Source organism: Chroicocephalus ridibundus, chromosome 2, assembly GCF_963924245.1.
Source record: "Chroicocephalus ridibundus chromosome 2, bChrRid1.1, whole genome shotgun sequence".
Classification (NCBI taxonomy): domain Eukaryota; kingdom Metazoa; phylum Chordata; class Aves; order Charadriiformes; family Laridae; genus Chroicocephalus; species Chroicocephalus ridibundus.
The window spans coordinates 142,039,179-142,066,091 of NC_086285.1; the positions used below are offsets into that span (position 1 = coordinate 142,039,179).

A 26,913-nucleotide genomic window follows, 5' to 3' on the forward strand; every position below is an offset into this window, starting at 1 on the left:
ATGACACCATTTGCCATAATTCGCCATAATTGCTTGGAAATGCTAATATTAACTAATATTTCTCTGTGATATTGTGTACTTCACGGAACTGCCTTCGTGGTTTTGAATCCTCAGGTAAATAAACATCCACCTCATTCCCTGGAAACTCAGCTATTATACAGTTCAAAATTTCACATTCATACAATGCAAATTGATCTTAAAAAACAAATAAAAATTTGCTAGGGAAGGGAGAATTTGTTTCGTATTGAACTTTGCTACCGTGAACATTGTTTTAAATATATGAATAAGCGCACAGTTAGAACAAACATCTAAACAAAATATCTGAAGTTAGTAATTATTGGTTTTAGGCCTGACTAACTAAATTACTACTCACTGAGGCTATAACAGTAATTATCATCATTGAGTCCAATCTTGAATGGCAATCATTGTTCTGATTGTTCATAGTACAGAGCCATTCACATGCTATTAGTGGGTAACAGAAAAAAAATATCTCAGATTTAATCTCTCAGATGGAAGAGGAAATTGCTCACTAGAGGTTTTTGTGATAAATTAAAAGCCACTCACTTTGGTATTTTTGTTTCTTTTGTGCTATTATACTAGTAGCTCACTGCATACAGGTGAGATTTATCGTTAAAAAATAAATGGTGTTCAAGCATAAAGAATGATAACCTTTGGAAATGATTCTTTTAGATTGAGAACAAAACAAAGTAAAGCAAAGGAGACTGTGATGTATTCCAAAAGGGGGATATTTAGCATAGTGAACACAAAATAATCCTCTTCGAAAGTATTGTAACAAACACCTCAGTGCCAAGAGCATGTAAATTTTCAGGCAGAAAAATAGCAAATGGAAAAGATTATGAAGTAAGAAACTTCTTTTTTTTTAACTAATGAATATGCAGAACTAATTGTAAGGGGAGATAATTTTGATGTAACTTAATATCTTAATATGGATCAGAAAAGGATGAAGCGTTATGCTAACCACAGTAGCATCTGTAGGTATGTAACAATCCTGTTCAAAGAATTAAGAGCTGTCAAATCTCATTCTTCAGAGGAAAAGAGTGATTGCAGGATGAGATAAGGCGAGAAAGCACAGTAGTACACAATAATACTTTGGGTATTTGTCCTATATTCCTAGGAAGTAGCTACAACAGTTGTAGATTCAGCTGTACTCCAGATTCCTGGATTAGAGAGAAATATTATTCTTTCATTATATGCCAGTACTCTGAAATAATCTTCAAGGTTAAATATAGCAGAGCCAAAGTCTACTTTTTTTTCTAGCAGAGAAATCCAGTTTGTAAATGGGATTGTGTTTATGAAATTGGATGTTGAATTTTTCTTCATGATTTAAATGTTCTGATTGTAGACAGATATTCTACTTTAAGTTAGTTCAAGTATTTTTCAAACACACAGGAAGTAGATTTTAAAGGTCTTTAAAATAGTTTACTTCTACTAAAAGTTTATAAAGTTTGTTCATACAGAACATGTAACTATATAAACATCCCTGTTTCTCTGTAAAGAAGATAATTATTTTTATATCCTCCATCACCTTAAGCAACTTCTGTCCTCCTTTACCTGAATACCTGCAAAATCAAGAACCTCAATGTATGGTTGCCCAGAGAAGCTGTGGATGCCCCATCCCTGGAAGTGTTCAAGGCCAGGCTGGATGGGGCTTTGAGCAGCCTGGTCTAGTGGGAGGTGTCCCTGCCCATGGCAGGGGGGTTGGAACTAGATGGTCTTTAAGGTCCCTTCCAACCCGAACCATTCTATGGTTCTATGAAGCTGATGTAACTAGAGGTAGTGGACTGGGGATACATATTTGATATTATGATATTGTACCATGAGAGCACCAAGTGTCATGGTATATTGAACCCCATGCGCAGGGTCAGTGGGGTATCAGGAGGCTACGGGTCCACTGAGGAGCGAAGCAGTTGTGTGACTGTGTGGGAAGGGAAATCTGATGGCACAGCAGCCTGGGGCAGGGCAGGACTGCGTGGGGTGACGGAGCTCTCACCACTAGACTCATCTCTCTGTAGTTTTAGCACCTAATAAGTTCGGTAGCTGTTGAAATTACTAACGCTGGGACTCCTGATATCATTAAGTTGGCAGTCAGTAAGCTGGACCAAGATTCGGCCCTTTGCCTACTCAGGCTGAATATCAGTGGGGCAAGAATGAGTCAGCACCACCATCACCTTTTGAGTTGCTTTACTTCATGTGGCTGTGTTGAGTTGGTGCTTTTATAGGGTTTATTGTGCTCATGTATTTGAGAGGGAGAGAATAATAAGCATTGCATGAAGACAGTTTCTCTGAGCCTACTTTTGTTACTAAACTAATGTTAGAGTCTGGTAAACCAGTGATGCAAATAAGACAATGCAGGTAAACCCACAGAGCTTCTTCAGTGGGTTCCATTTTCAGCTAGATGCATCCCTCATAGGACTTCTACTTTTTATCTTTATCTGATTGATCTTACAGTTTATTAAAAGGACGCTGGCTCATTGTCCTATCACCAGGAAGCTGCATTTTATTATAATTGCTGATATACACTTCTTTGCCATTTAGGTAGCGATGTTTATGCTGCAATTGGGCAGTGCCACTTTCTTGTTAACGGAACCGGTGATAAGCGCGATGACAACAGGAGCAGCTACGCATGTTGTGACTTCACAAGTGAAGTATCTGCTGGGAATGAAAATGCCATATATATCAGGACCACTGGGATTTTTTCATGTGAGTTCGGTTACAGAGATGGTTTATTCCACTAGCTAACATTTTCTTAAATAACTACACTATTTGGCTATATATAAGTGTAAGAAATTTGTTATTTATGTGTGTGAATGCACGGAAGATGTAATACCAAAGCATTCATCTTGCTCAGTCTGTAAGAATAAGGTTAGGAAAACCTGATGAAGAATTAGCAGGAATGGGTCGTATTTTGAAAGGATACAGTAATCAATTTAAAATATGTGTATTACACCATCAGTAATTCCATTCATTAGCCTGAGCAATTACACACTTGTACAGGGAGGGTTAACTCTTTCCGGAGCAGCATGTGGGGAGGATATATCATCATATATTTAACATGTCATTCTAAACATATTTTCTTCATATTTTGCTGAATAAAACCTAACCATCATTGTGGTAAAAGAAACACGACCCATGATTTCTGTATCTCCTATGCAAAAATTACTAGATATATTACTTATTGCTTTATGACATTATGTTACTTTGCCATAAACACAGCAAGTATATAGCTTTAAGGTAATTTTTATAAAATGCATACAGCTTTTCATACAGTATCATGGTTACTCCCTTTGGAAAGCAGATATTGTTGGCTGAAACCTTGAAGTTGTATAATCTTATGGCATAAAAAAATATGAGAACATATTCTTTCAGGTAACTTATTCCAGCAAACCCTGCATTTAGGTGCTGCAAGAATAAACTCTTGGCAGAAGCATTAGTATTACAACAGTATCTGCCAAAATTATATTTTCCTCATAATAAAACTTTATTTACTTGCTGAGATGTTATTTACATTGCACTGATAGCAATTAATGAGTTGATTACCAGATGAAGTGAGGTTTCATCTAATTAACCACTAAATTCAGACACCTTATTTAAAAGCACTGACTACATTTTCTTGCACTGTTTTACTCTGTATTTTTTCATATTATTTTGGGAAATTTGTTAATGTGAACTTTGTGATAAGATGATGTTGTTTTTTAGAATTTTATTTCATAGTTTTTTATAAATTTGGTAATGTTTTGTATGGCTAATCCATTGGTAAATTTTTTACAGGACCAATTTATTAATGAAAATCAGGGGCATGTAATAAACACAAGGAATTTATCTTTTAGGTACATAACAAAAAGTGTCATAGCCATTTTTATGAGTAGTCAGTTGGCCTGTGAGACTACTACAAATGATTCACCATATATTAAAATATTTTTTAATTCTTTAAAAACCTTTTCATAAATGCTACTTAGTATAAAATGTGACTAGCCCCTTTTTCATGGTGTTTCCATGGAGACTATACTTACATATAGGAATATTGTCATCTTGTAGAGATGACTGGTGTTAAGTACCACAGCCAAGACATAATCAAAACATACATTATGAGCAATAATAAGGAGCAGCAGTGATACGAAGAAATATTTCCATGTTGGTGTGCTGACGATATCATAAATGAGGTCATTTAAATGCTTTGAAAGAAATCTATTCCCTTATCCCTTGTATTTTTTAATGTATCTGAAACAAGTTCTTTGCCTTTCACTTCGCTTTTGAAATCAAACCCCTTTGAATGTTTTCCAAAGAATAATTTTCTTAATTTTGTTAAGGTTCTGAATTGCTCTTCAGAATCGTGTGAAAACAAATGAACAAACAAAAAAACCTCTGTACAATTTGAAAGCATAAAAAAAAAAGTCTCCATATTTAGAAGGGACAATTTTACCATACAAATATTTTAAAAGGTTTCTGATATCTGTTCAGATTATGGATTACTTCAAGAAGGTCCAGTATCTTCGTCAGAATCACCAGATTTAAATTTTAGCAAACTTTTTTTTTCTATGGTGGTAGATTTATGTGAAAATTATACTAATTAGATATAAGTTAGTGTGCATATGTAAGTAGAGAGTGAAAAGCAAATTTGGCACGTGTCTCTGGACACGTTCTTTCCTCCAAATTCTTGAAACCCAAAGACTGGTATTTTTGCTTACTTTTTTTTTTCTTTCTCCACTCCAAAACACCTCCCACTCACAAAGCTGATTGCTTTGCCTCAGGCAGCCTTTGGGTTGGCAAAGCAAGAATAAGAATGTTTAATAAAGTGTGATAGGAGAGTTGAAAGTAAAGCAAGCCAGTGAAATGGATTCTTTATAGCAAGTGAGATCATGATTAAATATGTAAAAGCGAACTCTGTATATGGAGAACAAATCTACTACACTGGCTTTGAGCCTACGGGACTCTTGTGTTTACACATAGTTCATGTAATTTATTAAATTTCATTTTCCCTGTACCGGGTTTGTAGCACTGCAGTTGGGCTGAACATTGCAGCATCGATTGATATGTTACAAATGGGAAAGGCAAGGTGAAGGTGAAAAAGAAAATCGGTGAGGGAAAACTACGTGAGACATAAGTTTTACAAGGGACAAGAAAAGTATCATCAAGTTTTACATAATATCTGAAAACAGAAAAACATACTTATATTTGCCCTTTATCCGTGTGCAGATATATTTATCCTTCCACAAGTTTCTGAGAAAATGCAGCACTGCAAAAGGTACCTCTGCAACGTACAAACCTACTTTGAAAAATGGGGTCTTTTGTGGTTGTATTGGAAGTTTCTTGCAAAATCCTTGTGGTTGTGCTGCGATTAGCTGAAAAAACCTTCTTGTTCCCACTATTGGTCCTTTTTTTCCCTGTCTCTTCCAGTTTGTTCCCTATACAGTTCACAATAGCTGCCTGTACATTTTTCCCACAGCCTGTTGTATTTGTCCAGCAAACATCAGAATGAAACATTTTTGAAAATGCAATGAGGTCAGCTACTGTTAAGCTTTATTAAGTGTTTCAACTAATATGTTCCTTTAACTCTATTGCTTGCTTCAACCTCTAAACTAATTTTAAAAATAATCTTTTGGGTTTTCATTAAGAAAAAAGAACGCAGAAGATTTCCTTATTACATTGGAAGACACATCCTTTCTAGAATATAAACCTTTACAGTGTTCCTTATTATCCTACAAAAATACGTGAAACTATAGTGGAACTCAAAGCCATTAATTTCCCATGAGGATAGGGACATTCAGTGTCTGTACATGTATGTGTGCAAAGTTAGGATATTGCTTTTTTCACTTAAGTGAAAATTTATATTGATGGCCAAAATGTTCACTGGTTCCTCAAAATATTGCCAGATCATTTCAATTAAAAATCTTTACACAAAACTAGCAATAAAAATAAAAAAGCAAGAGGCAAACAGTCCAATTAATATATTATTGCTGTATTTTTCAATTTTTTAAATTATATAATGACACAAAAAATTGCTTTGTACACTGCAATATCAAACTAAATTCTGCTACAGAATTTGTAGATTATTTCAAAACACATAAAATACTGAATTTATAACTATGCTTGTGATGAAAACATTTATGAATATTTCTTTTGAATCAGATGTCAGCGCTACTGCAGGCTTGAGCTTTAGGTCCTTATATTTAGGATTCACACTTTCACCTTGGTTAAGCACAATAACTGACTGGACAGTATAATGTGTGAACTGTATAGTATAGAGAGATCGCTATAGTATATGTTAACCACATTCATGTTAAGAGCCACACGCTCTTTTTTCCTGAAAAGCCCATGAGTGGTTTGTGAAATGGTCTCCTGGCTTTGCCAGTCACACCATGAAATGGGTGGTTTCAGGTTTTCGGAGAATGATTACTCAGGAACAGACTAGTCAGTGAAAGCTCTTTAGTCTGACATAGTGATTGATTTAATATTTACGTATTACTGCCGGAATTGTTTCAGTGTACTACAGACACTTTGGGGGTAGGGCTGTTGGTGCTGCTGAACTCGCACGGGCTATGGAGCATTGGTAGTCCCCTTCTTTTTCATTTATTGGCTGATGTAGCCTACACGCTGAAGGGTACAATTTGAAGAGAAACATCAAAAAATACACTGAGCAGTTCATATAAATTGTTTGTTGCAAAGTCTGAAACAGCTATGACAAAGGTCTACAAGATTTGGCTATATATTTTCAAAATCAAATGGAACTTCTTTTTTAGTCAATTTGTAAAGGAAGACAGACATTCTAAAAGCTTACACATATTTCTTTATAATCCTTCATTAAAATTATGTTTATTCCCACAACCTGATGTCTCACCTTGTCTGGGAAAATTAAATTCAACACCATAAACACAGATAGCTAGTGCTGACGCTTCTACAGACACCATTCATTTAAAAATAAGCCCACATCTCTTCGACTTTGACTGTTAGGAATTAATTCATTTCTTCCCTTTTCCTACCACTTCACCTTAGATCCAGCTCAGCCTTTGGTGAGTTTGTGGGCACAGTTTGCAGTACGGTTTTCCAGGTTGCCTCCTTTTGTCCTAATTAATCACAGCTTCTGCTTGGGCACTGCGCCAAGTCCTGTGCTCTCTTGAAAATGCATTCTCGGAAAATTATGGGTACAGAGACTTGTCCCAAGCCACTCAAGACACAGCCCACGTTGTCCGATTACAGTGGGGCAATATGTGGTTAAAAACTGTGGTTTCATTACCGTTCTTCAGATTTATGACATATATAGATTATATTATTTAACAAGTTGATTTAAAAATGTTTTCCTGGGTTCTGAGAAACGTTTGTGCTGGGTTATACTGTATATCCTTAACCAAAAGTCCAAGGGATAAATTTCAAAGGACTGGACTAAATTTTCCTCTTTATGAGGAATTTATGAGAAATTTTGTCTTTTTTTTCTGCAACCATTTTTAGAGCTTTTTTTTTTTCCCCATACAGATTATGAAAATATTCTTAGAAAGAGTGAGAGAGGAAAAAACTGGAAATTATCAGTAATTTATTAATTCTTCAAAATAAGCATCATCTCTTCAAGGAGTGACAAAATCAGAATAGTGGAAAAAATTATATCAACATATTGACCACCTTTCTGCTAGAACAGGATTCTTTCTAAAATAATTTTTCTAGCATTTTTTCCTATCCAATATAAATATATGTACTTAAGCTCCAAACTGTCAAACCTTATTAGCATTATATGTGTATTTGAGAATAGGTTCTCTGGGGCAGAAAATTATTAATCTTTATTTTGATAAAACTACAAGTGTCACTTTTCATTTATTTTAGTGGTCGTCTTAGTTGCTGTCAGAGAAAACACCTTTTTTTTTTAATATTATTTTATTATCCTTAGCGTTGTGGTTTAAAAAGAAGTTACTTGTGATGCAGTCTAAATCTACATCCTAGATTTTAACTTCTGTTCTCTATATGGTTTATATTTCAGGCTACACAGTAATTCCCAGAATAGAAGTGCAGAATTCAAGTGACTTGTTTTTTCCCCTACAGCTTTAGTAAGCATGTGTATTATATCCATTTTCAAGCCTCTTTGTTCCTCCAGGCAATAGACTGTTGCTTTTATTCGTGAGGCCTGAAAACAACTTGTGATAGGGATCGATTATTTCTTTGTTTATTGGGACAGATGTTCCCTCTGACTTTCTTCAGCCCTTCTAACCATGCCAGTAGACTTGTGAATTTTTTCACTACTTTCTGTTAATCTGTTCTGATACTGATTTTTGCCTCATTTTCCGGACCCTCAAATTCAGAGTAGAACTGAAATTACAGTTCACTGATAACTGTGTCATCTGTGCTGGTGTAAAGACAACTGCGTTATTCTGAATCTGTTACTTGCAGCATTGTATTCTTCATCACAGACCCCCGTTACCCATCACCGTTGGTCATTCTATTCCTATTCCATATTTCTATTCCACACGTTCCTTATATTCAGCACTATATATCCTTCCATGATGCTTTCTTCATCGTGGATCCAACTATATTGTTCTAACCATGTTTTACAGCATGTTGCATGACATCTTAATCTTTGAAAAGATGAGGGGCCTCCCATTTGCAGCTCCATAGCTCTGCTCCAGCCTCATCTTTCTCTCCTAGCGCTGCAGTCTGCCTCTCACTTGCAGCGAAGCAGCTGTTCCCCAACATCCCAGAGCCTGCTGTGGCAGGACTTTGAGCCTTGTGGTCCTGTGTGCCCCATGCACCTGCAATTCCTGCACCTTGCCAAGGAGAGTTTCCCTTGGAAAGCACTTGCCACTGGTGTGTGAATCACCCCTTCTTCCCCTATTCTCTTTTTACTTCTTGCTTTGCAGCTTTTAACTTATAATTTTATAGAATCATGGAATTGCCTATGTTGGAAGGGATCTTTCAGATCATTGAGTCCAACCATCAACCTAAGACTGACAAAAACCGTCACCAAACCATATCTCTAAGCACTATGTCTACCCGTCTTTTAAATACCTCCAGGAATCGCACCCCAGCAGCTCCCCTGGGCAGCCTGTTACAATGCTTAATAATCCTTTCAGTGTAAAAATTTTTCCTAATATCCAATCTGAACCTCCCCTAGCTCAACTTGAGGCCGTTTCCTCTTGTTCTATCGCTTGTTACTTGGGAGAAGAGACCAGACCTCACCTCTCTACAACCTCCTTTCAGGTAGTTGTAGAGAATGAGGGAATGCTAGGGAAAGAAACAGGGCTGAGTAGATAATATTAGTTATTTAACTAGCCAATAGCATACGTACATAAAGCTTGACAGCTAATCAGTGTGTGCAGCATCTGGACCTGACCCAAGTGTACTCCATGGAGCACTGTTTGTGTAATGGGCAAGAGCAACCAACAGGGACATTGAGTACGCCCTGCTGAAGCTATAGTTACTCTGGAAAAGCATTTGAGTGGATCCCCTTGTGCACTGGAGAGGATGTCCTGAAGAAGACGATCTTCTTGGAAGATTCCTGTTGCTCTCTTTCCATCCTCCCACTACTGCATTTTTCTTTGCCTTTTCATTTTCATTATTCCTCTCTCTCCTTCTCTTTCCCTCCCCTTTCTGTCTTTTAAAATTTTTCCTCAGAAGTAACTTTTACTATTAGGGTTGTTGGATGCTATGAGCTATGGAAGCTGAAAATTAATCTTTGTGCGTGTAGGCTTCTCTCAACTTTTTTGTGCAACACTCATTTATCTTACTGAATTTAATGAGACTGAATAAGAAAAAGCTACACTTCACATTTACTGGAATTTTCTTGCTTGTTTCTACCAATAGGAAGTTGTAAATTCATATATACTAATATTCACTTCGTTTTTGAGTTTTCAAAATTCCATAGTATTTTAGCAATAATAAATTGGTGATTTTCTTCCTATCAAAATCTTAAGCGTAGGCCAGTTTGTCAGATGACTCAGCTCCTGCAGTATTGATTCAGCTCTCAGATTATTTGAGATGTCTGAAAGTTGTGTAGAATATGCCGTATCATGTGACACAAAATGATACGTTTTTTGATCTGTGATTATTATTTGCCATTCATTGTAGATTTATGCCTACATATTTGAGAATATCAGATCAGTTCAGTTGGAGGCTTTACTTCTCTCCTTGCTGAGCATTGTGGTGCTGGTTCTTGTTAAAGAACTGAATGAGAAATTTAAGAGAAACATTAAAGTTGTTCTTCCCATCGACCTAGTTTTGGTAAGTACAAAATCAAACATCAGACTTTTTGCTTTACAAAGCTTTGTTAAACTAATCTGCTGAAGCTCACCGTGTTGTCTGTAGTTACCCACAGCCACACCTGCCACTTATTAAATGGATAGCTAATTTTCATGGCTGTGTGTTAAATATAAGAACAGGAAATAGTTTGGCTAAATAATTAAGAAAGAAGTTACATACGTTCCCAATTTGTGTAATATTTTTCATGTGTTTACTACTTTTTACATAATCACAAGAACATGAAACCTAGAATGCTAAAGCGTAAGAAGTTTGAAATAAAAAATGAAAAGTATCGGGCACACTGTAACTCCAGGCAAGTCTTGTGCTGGGTAGTTGTGGCTGAGATGTTGCTTGTTATCTGCAATGAAGTTAAATACCTAAGCTATTGCTTTCTGTAATTTTACTTGCAGTTTTCCTCTCACATGGCTTACGCAAAATTGAAATTAGCTATTGCATTGTAAATCCCTACTTTAAAGATTCAGCTATAGTGAAATAATCATCGTCGGGACAGAAGATTTCTATTTTTCTCTAGACTGCTAAAAGAAAATTTAAAAAAAAATAAGGGCAGGTGCTTGCCAGAGTGGATCATCACAATTACTCTTGTTTTGCTGGAAAAAGCTGTTTACAAAAGAATAATTTTTCTTGGGCAAAATGCTGGAAAAGAAGGTAGTGTGAAGATCTGTTTCTGTGTTGCCTTTTAAACAATACTGAATAAAATCTACCAGCAAACTGAGGATCACAGACTGGAACCTGGCCTGTTCTATTGGGATTTGTGTTTTCATCTCATAAAAAGTGCAGGAAGTGAGTGTGAAACTCCTCAGGGACGAATTTTCCACTCCCTCAGCAATACTTATACCTGCAGGAAAGCAAATATAAGAGGCAGCCACACCTTCTGCTGTATTATGTGCTGAAGTCGACATTGCCAATCTGGATTAGATGTACCCAGAGAACATCAGCTGAATCAGACCACTCAGGAGCACCTAAATTATGAATTATTTTAAGCAGCTCACGTGAATGGCAGTGGTCTGGAGCATGCGTTGCATAAAGGCAGTTTGGACACTGATTGGCAAGATTCCTGAGGCTTTACAGAGACTTGTACTGATCCCTTTCATTAATATAGTCCTTCTTCAGCCATCTTTTCTAAATTCTTTATTGTGTCCAGATCTTAGTTTCTTTTGACTCTCTTCCACATTTGCAAAAATTTTCATAATAATTTTTCCCTGTCTTACTGGATTGATCTAAGGATAAATGCATGAACACTGTCATGTTCTTGGGTATGGCAATAATGGGGACCATGTGAGAAGCTGAAAGCAATATAAACGTAACATCTCTTTCTGTGTTGGATCAATAGATAATTGCTACATCCGTTGCCTGCTACTATGCTGATATGGAATACATCTATGGGCTAGAAGTTGTGGGACATATTCCTGAAGGGTAATGTGTTTTTCATTAGCTTCTGACTTTTACATATGTTTACTTCTGAAAACAGTCTCTGAAGAGGTCAAAGTAGTTTTCTGAAATAACAAGTGGCAAAAAATCTATTATGTTCATTTCCAGCCTCCTCAAATACTCTTTCACAATTCAACTCCGTGTTAACAAGGTATATCTGTATAGATATCATCGTAAAAATGCAGACTTTCTTGTACATTTTCATAGCTTTTTCATTACTTTATGGAATAAAAAGTAGGCACTAAGTACCTAATGATGACTGATGGGTGTATGACAGGAAGATAGAGCACTCTCTACAAGAGTATTGCAACCTGCTTTTTGAGGGTTGCCTTGGGTTATTGTAGCAGAAAGGACTTGCAATGAGATAAGGCTTGTAGACTATTACACTTCATTCTTCTCCGCTCACTTAGATAGTAATTTTAGGAAATGGGGTTCTGAGGAAAAGATATGCTTAATCTAGAAAAGAGCATTCTGACTGCAGATAGTGCTGCGTTTTTCTCCATGACCTTGAAGAGAAGGAAAAAATATATTCAGTATAATTATCTGGAAAGAGAAATTAGATCAGATGTCAGAGAGAATGTTCAGACTCCAAGGGCTGGTAAGGAATAGCACAGCTGTTGTGTTTCCCTTCCAGAAATTGCAGGGTTTCCTTAAATTTCACAAAGTACAAGTCCAGGACAGCATGAGTGCAGCATGTGTGGCAGCTTGAACTGATAGAAATAAAATAAGGGAAGTGACCAAGAAAGAAAATTGTTTTTAAGTATTTAGGGCATGCTATTACATGTTAAGTATCTGAGATTAAACAGGGGCAAGTTTGCCCTCCCAATATGTGTTATGAACAGCTAAACTGTATTGGTGCAGCTTTAATCAGGAGCTCATTTTCTGTCCAGCCTCATGGGAGAAGATTCTGCAGTGTTGAAAAACACAAGCAGAAGCCTGGATCTTTCCTGTGTATTTTTAGGCACTTACCTGAAATATCTAACCAACTGACTTGTCAGTGGAGAGCATTAGAAACCTTCAGAGTGCAGTTTGGCTCTCAGGTGGTGAGATGTGTGCTCTGGAGAGACTGAAGCCTTTTTGTGGAGTACAGAAACAATCTGGGGTGATTCGGTTCTTAACTGAGGTGTTTTATGGCAGTCCTCATTAGAAGGTCTCCATCACATGGAATAAACATCCATACTGTCCAAAACCTACAAGAATACAAAATTACACAGAATCACAGAACCACAGAATGGTTCGGGTTGGAAGGGACCTCAAAAATCTTCTAGTTCCAACCCCCCTACCATGGGCAGGGACGCCTCCTGCTAGACCAGGCTGCTCAAAGCCTCATCCAGCCTGGCCTTGGACATCTCCACCTCCAGGGATGGGGCATTGACAGCTTCCCTGGGCAACCTGTTCCAGTGCCTCACCACCCTTACAGTAAAGAATTTTTTCCTGATATCCGATCTAAATCTCGCCTCTTTCAATTTGAGGCCATTGCCCCGTGTCCTATCACTACACTCCCTGATAAAGAGTCCCTCCCCATCCTTCCTGTAGGCCCCCTTTAGGTACTGGAAGGCCGCTATGAGATCTCCTCGGAGCCTTCTCTTCTCCAGGCTGAACAACCCCAGCTCTCTCATAGCAGAGGTGCTCCAGCCCTCTGATTATCTTTGTGTCCCTCCTCTGGACCTGTTCCAACAGGTCCATGTCTTTCTTATGTTGGGGACTCCAGAGCTGGACGCAGTACTCCGGGTGGGGTCTCACCAGAGCGGAGTAGAGGGGCAGAATCACCTCCCTTGACCTGCTGGCCACGCTTCTTTTGATGCAGCCCAGGATGCGGTTGGCTTTCTGGGCTGCAAGTACGCATTGCCTGCTCATGTTGAGCTTCTTGTCCACCAGTACCCCCAAGTCCTTCTACTCAGGGCTGCTCTCAAGACATCCTCCATCCAACCTGTATTTGTGCCTGGGGTTGCCATGACCCAAGTTGGGTGGGGCAATGACCCAAGGTCATTGCCATGACCTTGCACTTGGCCTGGTTGAACTTCATGAGGTTTGTACAGGCCCACCTCTCAAGCCTGTCAAGGTCCCTCTGGATGGCATCCCTTCCCTCCAGCATGTTGACCGTGACACACAGCTTGGTGTCATCAACAAACTTGCTGAGGGTGCACTCTATGCCACTGTCCATGTCAGCGACAAAGATGTTAAACAGCACTGGTCCCTGTAATGACCCCTGAGGAACGCCACTCGTCACCGGCTTCCATGTAGACATTGAGCCTTTGACTGCAACCCTTTGAGTGCAGCCATCTAGCCAGTTCCTTATCCACTGACTGGTCCATCCATCAAATCCATGCTTTTCCAATTTAGAGACAAATTGTTCAAAAGGTTTAAACTTCACAGGAAAGCCAACTATAAAAAAGAAAAAAATATACAGTAGAGTTTATTTTATTGTGCATTACAAAATTACGGAATGGTTGTTGATTTTGTCTGTTGGTGGGGGAGCTAATTCATAAGGATCCCTTCATAATTTCGCAAATTTAAGTTTACAAATGGAATACTCCATCTGAAACTGTTTCCTCTTCCTGTATAAATTCTCTCCTGCAGTTCCCCACAGATCTCATTAATCTAAAATATTGAAAAATGTCACCTTACAAGTATTAAAAAAATTAGGTGTGCATGCAAAGATTGTTTCTCTTGTATTTTCATGAATTGCAGGTGCATTGAGGTTATATTCCAGGCTTTGCAAAAAGGACTGTCTTTATTTTTTATAGGTTACCATCACCAAAACCACCACCCATGAACGTCCTGCCTGAAGTAGTCACTGAAGCTTTTGGAGTTGCACTGGTTGGTTATGTAGCATCACTAGCTCTTGCCAAAGCCTCTGCTCAAAAGTTTAAATACACTGTGGATGATAATCAGGTAAAGCTCTTTCTGCTTATTGTCAGTAAGCCTTGAAATTGCTTCACCATTCTGGAAATGTATTAGAGATGAGTGGCCAGTAGGAAAGGGTGAGCTCCATATGACATCCTGAGGCCCTCCAGTAACCACAGTAAATCACAAATCTAGTCCAAATCAGCTCTGCAGAACACCCTAGCTGGTTGAGCTGCTCCTTTTGGGGAAATGCATTCTCCAGGATAATCTCATAATACCGCATTTGGTGCAGCCAGCAGCCCATTTCGGCGTTAATGTTTTTTTTCAGTTATTTTAACACAAGACAACTTCTCCTCTGCCAGCTGAGCTCTTGAAGACCAGATAAGATGTTAAATCAGCCACTGATTAAAGAAACAAAGCAGTTTTAAAAATAAACCAGGTACTTATAGCCCCAGGATATAGCTGATATTATAAAATGAAGCTTATGCAAAGTACAAGTCTCATCTGAAATAAAGGTTTATTTGTATAAAAGAAGAAGAGTGGTTTCAGACAGTGCTGCCAAACTTGCAGCCATGGGATCTTTCTGTGCAGAGTTCCACTTTACAGTGGGCAAGCTTAAATATGAGCAGGATGTTTTCTGTCTCAGCTACCCTGTTGCTGGTCGTGGCAGAGGGGTAACTCCAAGCCAACTGGAAATATGCGGAGACTTGAATATTGGAAATATTCAAGCACTGTGGGAAGAAACACTCCATTGTAGATAACTGGCAATAGTGTGATGAAAATGCTGCCTCAACCTTTCTTCTAAGTGGTCTGGGATAAATGACTTAAGGTTGAATGAAGAACGGTTGGTTTTGCAGCTGGAGGTCTATTTGAAAACCCTCTCTAGACGGGTCAGTCTTGCTACATCAGTGCATGTCTTTTGCCGCTCTGTTTCATTGGAAAATATGGTGGGAATGTTTGTGTCTACTCAGGTCTCTCAAAATTTTTTCAGAATGAATATATTGTGCCATGAATTTCTGTTGATGCTTGAGAGCCCTGTCTTGCAGGGGGCAGCCGAAAAATGCTTTGAGCTTAATAAAAGTCGGGCTTCAGGGCAATATACTGTTCTGTCTCAAGAGCACTAAACAGAGCGCAGCAACCTGCACGTCTTTCTGCACCTCTGGAAAACTTGCAGCTTCCACAGCTTAATTACTGAGTTGTTGGAAACTATGTGCATATGTGCATCAAATCGTGGAGAAAAAGAGCAAAACCTCCATGAGAACAGAAGCTACAACGGCAGCAGGGTGGTGTAGTTTTATTGAATTCAGGGTCCAGGCATAGGGCTCTGCATGGTGGCATGTGGGTGTGCAAGGCTGTCTGGGGAGCTTTGAGATGGTTCTGTCCTGTGCTGTGAAGACAAACTTATGGTCAGATGTTGTCCTGGCTGGATGCAATACCATTCGTATCCTGAGCACTTCTAGCAGTATTGAGGTCTTTTCTTACACATTGCCCTCAGGAGATGAATGGGCTCCTTATAGTCTGGGGAAGAAGACCGATGCTGGGTAGCCAAGTTGGGCTTGGCTTGGGGTGCTTTCTTAGAACTGTGCAGCTCAGGCTGCAGATACAAGGTGGCTTCCCCGCTTCTTCTTCTATAAATCTTTTTTTCAGACATGTCTGCATTTTGACTGTGACTAAACACCAGATATATTTGTAATGAAAGACAGCATGCAGATAGTATTGCTACCATACTTCACTTTCACTAAGGCGTGCTCTAAAAGAATAAAAATCAGTGGCTGCCTTTTTCCAATAGAATCATAAGCCAGAAACAACCTGGACACTGTCCAGATCCCACTACTTGAGAATCTGGCCTGTTAAAAAGCAGATGTGGATCAAGACATAAATATTTTGGATGAATTTCGTCCTCAGAACCTAGCAATACCATTTATTCTGTGAACAAAAAGCACCTCCTGCTTTTGATGAACCTGGTTCAGCAGCTCTGTCATTCAAATTAACTCTGAATTGTGAGAAGGTATATTATGTTGGGAGATGTTTTATCATGTGCATATGTGATTTTTTCCCCTCAAAAATATGGCCCTCCTTTGTCATTGCTAATATTTACATGCCTAATATTTACTCCTTTGTTGGCAAGAAGCATTGAAATGACAAAACAATGGGAAAAAACCATATTCTATTTAATGACTTTGCAGGAATTTTTGGCTCATGGTCTCAGCAACGTGATTCCTTCATTTTTCTTTTGCATACCAAGTGCTGCAGCGATGGGACGGACGGCACTTTTATACAGTACGGGCGCCAAAACACAGGTAATGGGTTGGAGTGAAATATGTAGGAGAATTAAGGCTCTGATACTGCTCACTGGAACTTGTACTGATTTATCCATTGTATTTCCCTATTCTCCCTTTTCCTCTGTCCTGGAAAATGACTCTGCCCTGTCATTTTTAACAATCTTCATGGAATTGCAGCTGATCAGCAACTGTCTTACTAGAAAAGATGATGGTTCCACTTATTCATTTTTACCTGATTAATTCAGTATAGACTCCGAAGTCTATGGCGGTAAGGAGGTTAGGAGTTGTGTTTTCAGACTGCAGGAAACCACACACAAGTCATTTCAGTTTTATGTGAATTTGCCAGCACTGTAACAAAAGTGCCCTCTGATGGTGTTTAATGGATTTAGGTTAAGCTAAAGGTTTAGGAAAAAAAACAGATTTAATTTAGTGCTTCTACCTTATTTGCAAAATAAAGTGAAAGTAACCTTAAGAGCAGGTTTGTTAAAAAAAACCCCACGTAATCTCTAGCTTCTGCCTTGTGACGTGATGTACTTGTCCAGTTCCTCAGTATACATTGAGCCCACAGAGATGACAGTCTGGTTTTTGAGGACTTCTTGGGCTATTTCCTACTGTTGGAAATTAAACGCACAAGCTCTTATTGCAGTAGCTCAGAAAAGAGGGAACTGCAATTGATGAAATTGATAGTTGTGACCCTGTAAGGCTGTCACCTGTCCTAACCATGCCCATGAACAAGAGAAGTGGCAAACTGCTCATCTCTCACCTTTGGGTGTGGGACACTGCAGCCGGGACACCCCTGGGGCAGCCCCCTAAGTGCTGTCTCTCCCTCCTTCCTCTGAAATGCAAGGGTCCCTTGGTGGCATCCTGCCATATAAATGTTATGTCCTTCGGAGTTTGTTGCTGTTGTCTTTTTATAGCTGTTCTTGCCTGTGTAAAGGTCATTAATTACAAAGGGAAGGGTAACGAGGTACAACTGATGAGGCTAACCAACAGTCTGTAGGTGCTGTTTCTTCTTCACCATGTCCTGCAATTATTTCTCATGCAGATACCACAATACTTAGAAATGATACAGGGCTTTATTTCAAAACTCTGGGTGTTAATTACTTGCTAATTAGCCTAGACGGTACTCTGAACTCGATTAATCATATGAATAATTTATCCAATAATAATCTTTGAAAGAATTTATATGCAAATAGTTTAGCTACCACTTTGCTATTAGCTATTTCACATCTTTGGGTTGGATTCAATGTCATACCATGTGCCCACATCCTCACAGACATCCTCTGCTGTTACCTGTTCACATATTGTCTGTAAAATTTGCAGTTGTACTCCATCGTGCCTTTTCCAAGGAAGTTTTAGTTTAACCTGAAAGCATATAGGGTATTTGAGCACTGTGGCTCTGATACATGTAGGCAAAGGCCCCGATAGAAGTTTATTTGATATAAGAAATGGAAACAGAAACCAACTGAGTTTGATGTCAAGGTAGGAAGTACATGGTAAAAATAACAAGTGTCTGCTTGGTTTTATCCACCAGTTTCACAGTATAGCAGAACGTGCATCCAAAAGTTAGAGTGTGGCCATGCATTGGCACTATGAAAATACTTTAATAAACATAAAAATCTCTCTCCTGCCTTCTTTTTGAAAAGCAGCATGTCTGCCCAAGCCTCTACTTTTGGGGCTGTATAGGCAGAATGAAGAGATGAGAAGAACATCACTGATAAGTGTTGGTCAGGTCATAGGCAAAAAGAAGAGTGAGGGGTTGCTTTGACTACGTGGAGAGAAGTCAGTTTAATGTGATGTACGTCATGAAAGAAATGTGAAGAGCCTTTCAGGGACTCAGAGCAGCCCTTTTTTTCTCCAACGTCTCTACCTGGGATTCTGGGATGTCTTTAATTCTTCAGTGATACCTTTTCCTGGGAGAAAACAGAAGTGAGGGACTGCATCGTGGGCTAGAAGTGTCCTTCAAATAGAATCAACTTTTTTTTTTTTTTGCTTTTTAGGAAGGCGGAAAGAGGGAAAAGTTCCTTGTGACTTTACCAGCAGATTTTGTGTCCCTTTTTCTGTAAACACTCTGTCTATCCTTCTTGACGGTATTTTTAAGTACACCATGGCTTTAATTTTCTAGTGTTTTAACAACTTGTCTGGTTTTGTTTTTAACAACTTGTCTCTTAAAATGAAACCTAATTATTTCAGTAAAGAAACATATTATCAATATAAAAATAAAGTGAGCATCTGTCTACTTATCGTCAAAAACCTTCTGTGAATCTGGGCTGTATCTTAATGAGACCAGAAGTACTCTACTTTGTGAGCAGTCAGAGTGGAGTAGGACACTGCAATTTTACTGTAGTTTTCCATCAGATTAATACCATATAATACTGTGAAGAAACATATCATTCTTGGACTGTATATTTGTCTGGATCCATGTCAACTGTATTCATTATAATTTTTAACATATATTTTAAAATTGTTCCTACAGTTTCTAAAGTAAATTCCACTGATATTAACATGAAATCATTGGTGGTTTCTGACTTGACACAATAGTGATTTAGTGATGATCCCAGTAAAAGAAGTTAAAAATCTTCTCTTGTGCAAAAAACCCAGAATTTTCCATATGTAAGTTTTGCTCAGGGCTATGGCAGTTCTGTGATTTGGTGCAACATAGGGTGCAGGGCCCTAAATATATCACAGAATGACAGTGGGTGCTGTGAAACTTCTGGGGTGAGATACTGCACACACAGGCTGCGCTTAATAACCGAGCGTGTAAGTGCTGCTGTGGTCTCTGTCTGTGTGCTGACAACAGGGTCAAGAGCAGATACAGAGATGTCTTACTATGTTTTCACTGTAGTTGGCTGAAGGAAACAAGCCAATGAATTTCAGAGATTAAAACGGAAATTATATGCATCTGCAATCCACAGATACATTAATAGGCAGGATATTCAACAGCCCATTCTTGACTTTGTCTACAATATTTAATAATTAGTCCTTTTCACACTTTTTGTTGTTGTTGTTGTTGTTGTTAGACTGAATGATCTGCTTTTCTTCTTTATTTGTTTTAGGTGGCTTGCCTTGTCTCTTGTGTGTTAATTCTTGTGGTGATCTATGCAATTGGACCTATGCTGTACTGGCTGCCTATGGTACAGTACTTACCTTCTTTTTTAAAGATTATGTCAAATGTTTTCTAACAACTTAATTTCTTTCAGGGAAAGACAGCACTACCTCTAAAACAGCTCTATTTAATTTCAGTGGGAGAAAGAATAGTGAGGGCAGAGCAAGTCTCAAAATCATAAAATACAGAGGTGGTAACATAACTCATGTAGACTTTACACATATATAGTTGCACATATAGACTATCATGTAAGTATATAATAAAGCATTTCTCTTTTACTTACTTTTGGCATGTAGTTTATGAAAAACATACATCCAGATTGCTGTGGACTTGTAAATTGGCAAAGAGTGGCAGAAATTAATGAAGATCCACGATTTTTCTCCATTTATGTGTATGACGTATGACTTTGCTTTTCATATAAATTTGACACAAATGATTATGGATATTGATCTAAGCTTAATTACAGAAAGATTATGAGACATTCTTATATCTCTGTCATGGAATACATCTTCTACACTAAGACTCTGTAAAGCAACCTGGTGTGTTTTCACATAAGCTATTTCTATCTTTTGGTATTACAAATTAATAGTTAATTTTTGCCAGAGGCATGCCAAAGATGCAAAGTACAGCTCCCAAATTAACCATAATTCTGCCATCTTTGTATATGAAATTTTAGCTCAACTGTATTTTAAATTTACTTCATGCTATTGTTTACAGTGTCACATGAAGGTTCTCACTTTTCAAACACAGATCCTTTTATAGCTTATTTTAACCATGCAGAGTAAGGACTCTTGAAGGGGGATGCACAATATGTCTTTTTTCTTACTATACTGCTGTCCTCCCTGCATTTTTTTGTATAGGTTATATGTAAATTTTGACTGTTTTCCTCTAGGCTTTTTTCTGCTAGATTTTTAAAAACAGCCCTTTTCATATGTTGCTTTCTTGATATGTTTTTTCTTTTCTACTATGCTTTTTCAGCCCTCCCCACCCACGTACTGCAAGTCCATTGCTCTGTACTCCCTCCTTTATGGCTCCAGATGATTTCTCCATCCCTCCCATCCCCCTTTCCGATTTGGAGAAAAATAAATTATTTTGTTTGCCTCAAAGTTAGTAATTTTTTTGCTCTGGAGGCCTTCTCTAGGTAATAAAGAAGGGGAATTAAAATTCTTCACTCACTATGTAGAGGTTGAGTGCTGATTTGCTTCTCAGTCCCCCAGACTATGGAAGAACGTCATTGGCCTGGTGATGTATGGAGAGTCTTGGGACATCCTGAAGTTTCTGTCATTTTCTCACAAGCAAGTGGCCTATAAACTGCCTTCAGAAAAGAAAAATTGGGTTTGACACTGTTACATTTGTGCCACAAGGACACCGGTGCTTATTCCATTTTTTGAAACACTAACTTCAGGTTTTTGATCATTTAATTATCATACTGACTGCTAAATTGAAGAAAGAGCATTTGTTTTAACTATCAGTTCTGTAAATGATTTTTGCTTTTTATTTCTTCACAGTGTGTGCTAGCAAGCATTATCATTGTAGGCTTGAAGGGGATGCTAATGCAGTTCCGTGACTTAAAAAAATATTGGAATATGGATAAAATAGACTGGGTAAGTGAAACAGAATCTAAGGAGGTTTTCCTGAGACCCTTTAACAAATACCTGCTAAGTAAACTCAAATAGTTCTGTGGCCCTGGAAAATAAAAGTGCAAGCCATTATTATTAGGGTTTTTGTGTACTATCAGTTTATTTTTGGTCCCTGAATAACAGCATTTGTAATGTCAATTGTATTAAAAAAAAAAGGAATTATAGCAAATGATAAAGAATTAAACCTAACTTAATTCTAAATATGTGTATACAGACAGATCAGGTTAATCTGAGCAGCTGCATGGCTGATTCTGTATGCCTTCCCTAGCTGGTCAGCATACTTTTGCTACTGTAGTATTATTGAAGAGATCCTGGTACCTTTGTCCTCTGGGGATGTGGAATGACCATACAGGACAAACAGAACTGGAAACACTAGAGATGCGGAAACATACATGTCCGAGGGTGCTGCAGGTAAACTGCTACAGCACTTTCAGATTTTGCAAACAGAATATATATTGTTTGATCATAATGAAAGATTCTGCAGTACGAGAGGATGAATACATCAGAAAAAGCAGATAGATGGAAGGAGACATAGTACGAAAATCTAGTTTAATACGAAGTCTGAATAGTCTGACATACATTTGCACAGAATTCCCAGCAAATATTAAAGATGATCCATGTTTAGGAAGACTCCTAGATTTCTCTTCTAAGGGAGTTTTTAAATGTATTGGCCACTTAGTGGAACCAAAACCTCTAACCACTTACATAAATACATACTGACATCCCATAAAGCTTTTGCAACTTCTGTTTATGCAGTTTCAGTTAACAAATATTCAGAAAGGTATTTTGGCCGTATCCTCCTCCTCGTGATGGAAGATATTGATTACTGGAGGTAATACTGGACTTTCTTGAACTCACCGGTGACTTAGTATTCTACAGCAGTAATGGTCTAAACTGAATAAGTATATATATTTTTTAATAGAATATTCGTATGGAAAGCAGAGCTGAGTAAACAACATCAAGTTTGGCTATGTGAGATTTTTCACATTTCATCACAGAATACTAGAGTAGTGTTTGGGGTTTGGGTTTGGTTTTTTTTGTATCATCCAGAAGAAAACCTCAATCTTTCATGAAATCTTATGTTCCTCAAGCAGAAAAAATATGAAAATATTTTCTACCACTTGTGCTGTATTTGTTCTTCAGCTTAACCCATATTGCCAGAGACCCAAATGGTGAAAGATGTGGATCCAGAATTATTTTGGGGACAGTGGACTTAAGAAAATTGGTAGCTATGAGAGAGAGATATAGCTTCTCTATCAGTGCATTGAGATAATAAGTAGTTAAGTTTTCCAATTGGACATTCTGGAAGCTCACTAAACTTGATGTGTCTTCATAGATAGACTAGGCTGATTGATTTTTCCTTTTGTGGTTCTGGCAGAAAAGGATGGGTGAGTAGTTAGCTATTACATCTCTGACATCTGTCATTATTTCTAAGAGAGGTTATAGAGGGGGAGAGTTTGCTGGATTTATCTTTTTGACTGAACATACTTAAGCAGTGATTTGTCTTCAAATAGTTGCACTGTAAGTCCTTAGCCTGACAGGGTAAATCATCTTGCTTTAAATAGCATAATCTAAAGCAAGGCTATAAACATTGATCTTACATTGCCGCCTGGTCTGAGGAGCCCCACCAAGCCCAGTGATTTGAGTAACTACACTGGTGTTGATTTTGGCTGGAAAAGATTCACCCCAGCAATTGACAGCACATTGGAAATGAATCAGTTCCATTAACCAGGTTATCCAAAGTTTCTTGAAGATAGAAACTCTAACAAAACATTTGGAAATAATTAGCAGCTGTCCTTTCTGGAACTCATTCTTTGAAGGGCGTGTGTCATGTAACACAGAAGTCAGGTTTGTTATGCTCATAGGTCTGGCAAATGAGAGTGCGTGGAAACAGAATATCATGGCTTTTGTTACCTTGTTCTTTTGCACTTCTTTAAGCTTCTTATTGAACACAAAAAGGATAAGTAATATTTATTTGTTGATTGGTTCTTTATAAAATATAATCCCGTTAAATGTAAAAGGTACAGATTGAAAGGTACGGCTCAGGAGTTGAACTTTGCCTAGTTTATGGGTCCCGTCCAACTCAGGGTATTCTGTGAGTCTATGAAATCTCTCCTTTCAGCCATGGATTGCTTTTTCTTGCAGATTTAATGTTTAGGAGCAGCTGAGTTCACAGGAGCAGATAGGCTGACAGACCTAAGTAGCTAATGCTAAATATTATCAGCTGAATATTATTACATTTTTTTTGCTTCAGTTTCCTTTCAACTTGTTTTTTGTCAGCCCTGAGGAATTTCTTGTTTTTACATCCCACCTCTCAAATGCCGTTCAATTTCTTTCCAGCTAGAACCCCATTGCCCTTACCTGCCATTCACAGCTCTCACGAACTTCTGACTGACTTCTGTCAGTCCCTACGCCTTCCTAGATGACTTCAATAATTTCAGCTCAATAATTGCCCTATTCCACTGTATATGTTAAATACATAACTCTCTGCATAGCAGTATTTGTCCTTCCTCTGCTGTCCTCATCTTTTGGCTGTTTACAAGGTATTGATTCCTGTGTTTTGTGTGTTTTGTACGTTAACCCAAGAATGATTCATCTTTAATTTTTGCCTATTTCGGGGGAAATGCCAAGAAGTTGATCTGGAATTCTTCTGTAAGTGTATCTCACTTTTCAGGTCCTTAGATCAACAGGATTTCCTATCCCTCCTGCGAGGCTAATTTCTTATCCAGGCCTACTTCTTGACTAACTTCCCTTTTTTATTCTCCAGCTTGACAGCACACTTTCCTAGTATCAACAAAAAGGCCAGTGAAGTTCTTGCTAACTCTTGTTTTTAAGACTGAGCATTACAGATGAGCTGCAACCATCTGTACTAGGCAAAGACTACTGCCTGGTAACGGACTGCTGAAAAAACATGTTCTTTTTGCTGTTAACAGTTGTACTTGAAAGTGACAATAGATGGGGAAAAAGATTTCAAAAGGTGACCCTCTAAATGAAAAATGACAATAGAATAAGGATTATTTGCATGAGTTAATTATATAACAGGGGTTTGGGGTGTTTAACAGAGAAATACTATGGCATTTAAAGAGAAAAAATGTTAAAATTGTACAAATGACTTTGCCAGGAAACCACTATAGCTGAGGCAGAGTTGCATTGTATGCCTGACGAGTAGAGCAGAAAGAATGGCAACAATTTATGGTAAAAATTAGGCATTCCCTGCATGATGTCGTGATGGGAGAGGTAGTTATGGATGTTTGACTTGTATGTGTATGCACATATACTAATATATAAGGATTAAGGAATGCTACCAATTCAGCAATTAAAGTAGATCCAACAAGAAGGGTCTCACTTTTGGCAAATGTCCTCCAAGATCTTGCTGGTTGGAGGTTCTAAGACAGGGGCCCACCATCCTGTCAATCTATTTTGTCAAAATAGACTGGAGTAAGGAACCCAGGGAGGGTCTTCCATGGAATTTTGGACCTCACTGGTGCAATTTCACATGTTTTTAGGACTTTTTGACATATCCTCAAGAGGGAGATGAACTTTTAGATTTGGTCAGATATTCGTCACATAGGGGCCCTGATTCAAAGCTGAGGGCTTTGTTATATAAACAGTTTTCCAAAGACTAGGAAGCCATCTCTTCTATGATAATAATTTTACATGAATGCTTCCAGTTTGTGACATCCTAGGGAGATTTTCTATCCTTCTCGTATTAGTGAATATGCTACCCTAAGTTAAATTAGTTTTGCTGTAGTTAGTCTCAGTGGGGTGGGAAGGAATTTGCAAATGCTTAATCCATCGAAAACATGATTGCTATATAAATTCTTTTTTAAGAATAATATTTATATCAGTCCATCTGTCTCCGGGGCAGTCTGTGTGAACAAATACCTTTTCAATCATTGTGTATGGAATGCTTGTGAAAAATTATATTAAAGAACTACCATACCACTTTACTATTAAGCGGTTCTTGTTTTATGGCTGTGGTGGTCTTCACTTCAGCACATGAATTGTAAGTTCTGATGAAGGGTGCCCTGAGGACATGTGCATGCATCAGTCATTTGTCTGCAGAAGGACGTGGGAGCATGGGGAGCAGCCTCCATGGAGCGAGAGCCTCCTCCTGGCCTCCAGCATCTTCTCTGCCAAGGCACCCCCTGAATGATCAGGAGTTTAGTAGGATTCTTCTGGCTGTGTGCTGACAACTGCAGCAAAGACCTCTGTATCTCAACAAGTCGTCACAGCCTCGTGTTATAGGCAGCACAGAGCTGGTCAGTCAAGTCATGTTAGGGTACGATTCTTGTCTTCCTGTAGTAGGCAGCAGCATAATCAAATAGGAGTCAAGTGAAATGCATCCTAAATTTCCCTAAATCCCATAACCAGGTCTCTGTTGATAATGGTGGGAATCTAGACAGCTCATCCAGCTGTAGACACCTGTGCAGTGGACAGCTGATGTCAAGTGAAATGAACCCTCCCCATACAGGCTATAGCTGATCATCTCCTCAGTTTGCAACAAAAAGGGAAGCTTATACTCTGGTTTCAAAGCGGTACAGAAACATTTAGTATCACAGTATCTCTAGCATTGCATTGTTTAGCCATTGGTGCAAAGAGTATTCTCCCACTTCACCTATTTATATGCACTTTTTTTTCCCCCACCAAGTTCCCATTTCTCACTCCCCTCAGTGGTAGATGGGTAGGCCTTATGAAATGAAAAGTTCTATGTGGAAACACACTGTCCACAAAGTTTCGGAGGCAGCATATATATATACAGTGATAGCACCTCTCAATGCTTCTAATACTTTCTGATATATGCGGAATTCAACATAAATCCGTATCTCCTACTTGTTTCTTTTCTCCCTCTTTAGATTTTTTTTAATTAATACAATACAAGCATATTTAGAAGTTGGATTTTGTTTTAATTTTTGAGAATAATATGTGCCTATAATACATAATTGCTAAGATTTGAAGAATGGTTAAATTCTATCTGTCCTGGAATCACAGAACACACAATAACCATCTTGAAGTAAGTTGCCAAAGAAAACTTTGATATTTCTATGACTTCTTTGTTGAACCTTGTGACAACCCATGAATTAAAAAAATGTCTATCAGATCAACATTACTTCTTTCTACAAGTTCGATGCTACTCTACCTAAAAAAATATTGACTCCAGGCCAACACAAAGCACTGAAAGGGTGATTGACAGATGAGAATATGGTTGTTTTGGCTCATCCTCTACAACAATGGCAGTCTCTGGTTACGGTTAAGATGTGAGATACTAAGCTGCTTAGTACTCATCAGTACTTAAACATTTTTGGCTTTGATTCTTCCTATGTAGACTTCGTATTGGGTTTTCGTGCTTTCT

At 38.2% G+C, this 26,913-nt stretch overlaps 1 protein-coding gene across 2 annotated transcripts in view; it reads left to right on the forward strand.

Moving 5' to 3' along the window:
* The window catches only part of SLC26A7 (solute carrier family 26 member 7), a 74,483-nt gene that overhangs the window by 26,874 nt on the left and 20,696 nt on the right, over nucleotides 1-26,913 (forward strand). For both annotated transcript variants that reach the window (XM_063327177.1, XM_063327178.1), the window contains exons 4-10: nucleotides 2,557-2,721; nucleotides 10,066-10,218; nucleotides 11,588-11,670; nucleotides 14,433-14,580; nucleotides 16,719-16,832; nucleotides 19,871-19,948; nucleotides 21,429-21,524. In XM_063327177.1, coding sequence (XP_063183247.1) covers nucleotides 2,557-2,721; nucleotides 10,066-10,218; nucleotides 11,588-11,670; nucleotides 14,433-14,580; nucleotides 16,719-16,832; nucleotides 19,871-19,948; nucleotides 21,429-21,524 — 837 coding nt within the window. The remainder of the gene's footprint in view (nucleotides 1-2,556; nucleotides 2,722-10,065; nucleotides 10,219-11,587; nucleotides 11,671-14,432; nucleotides 14,581-16,718; nucleotides 16,833-19,870; nucleotides 19,949-21,428; nucleotides 21,525-26,913) is intronic.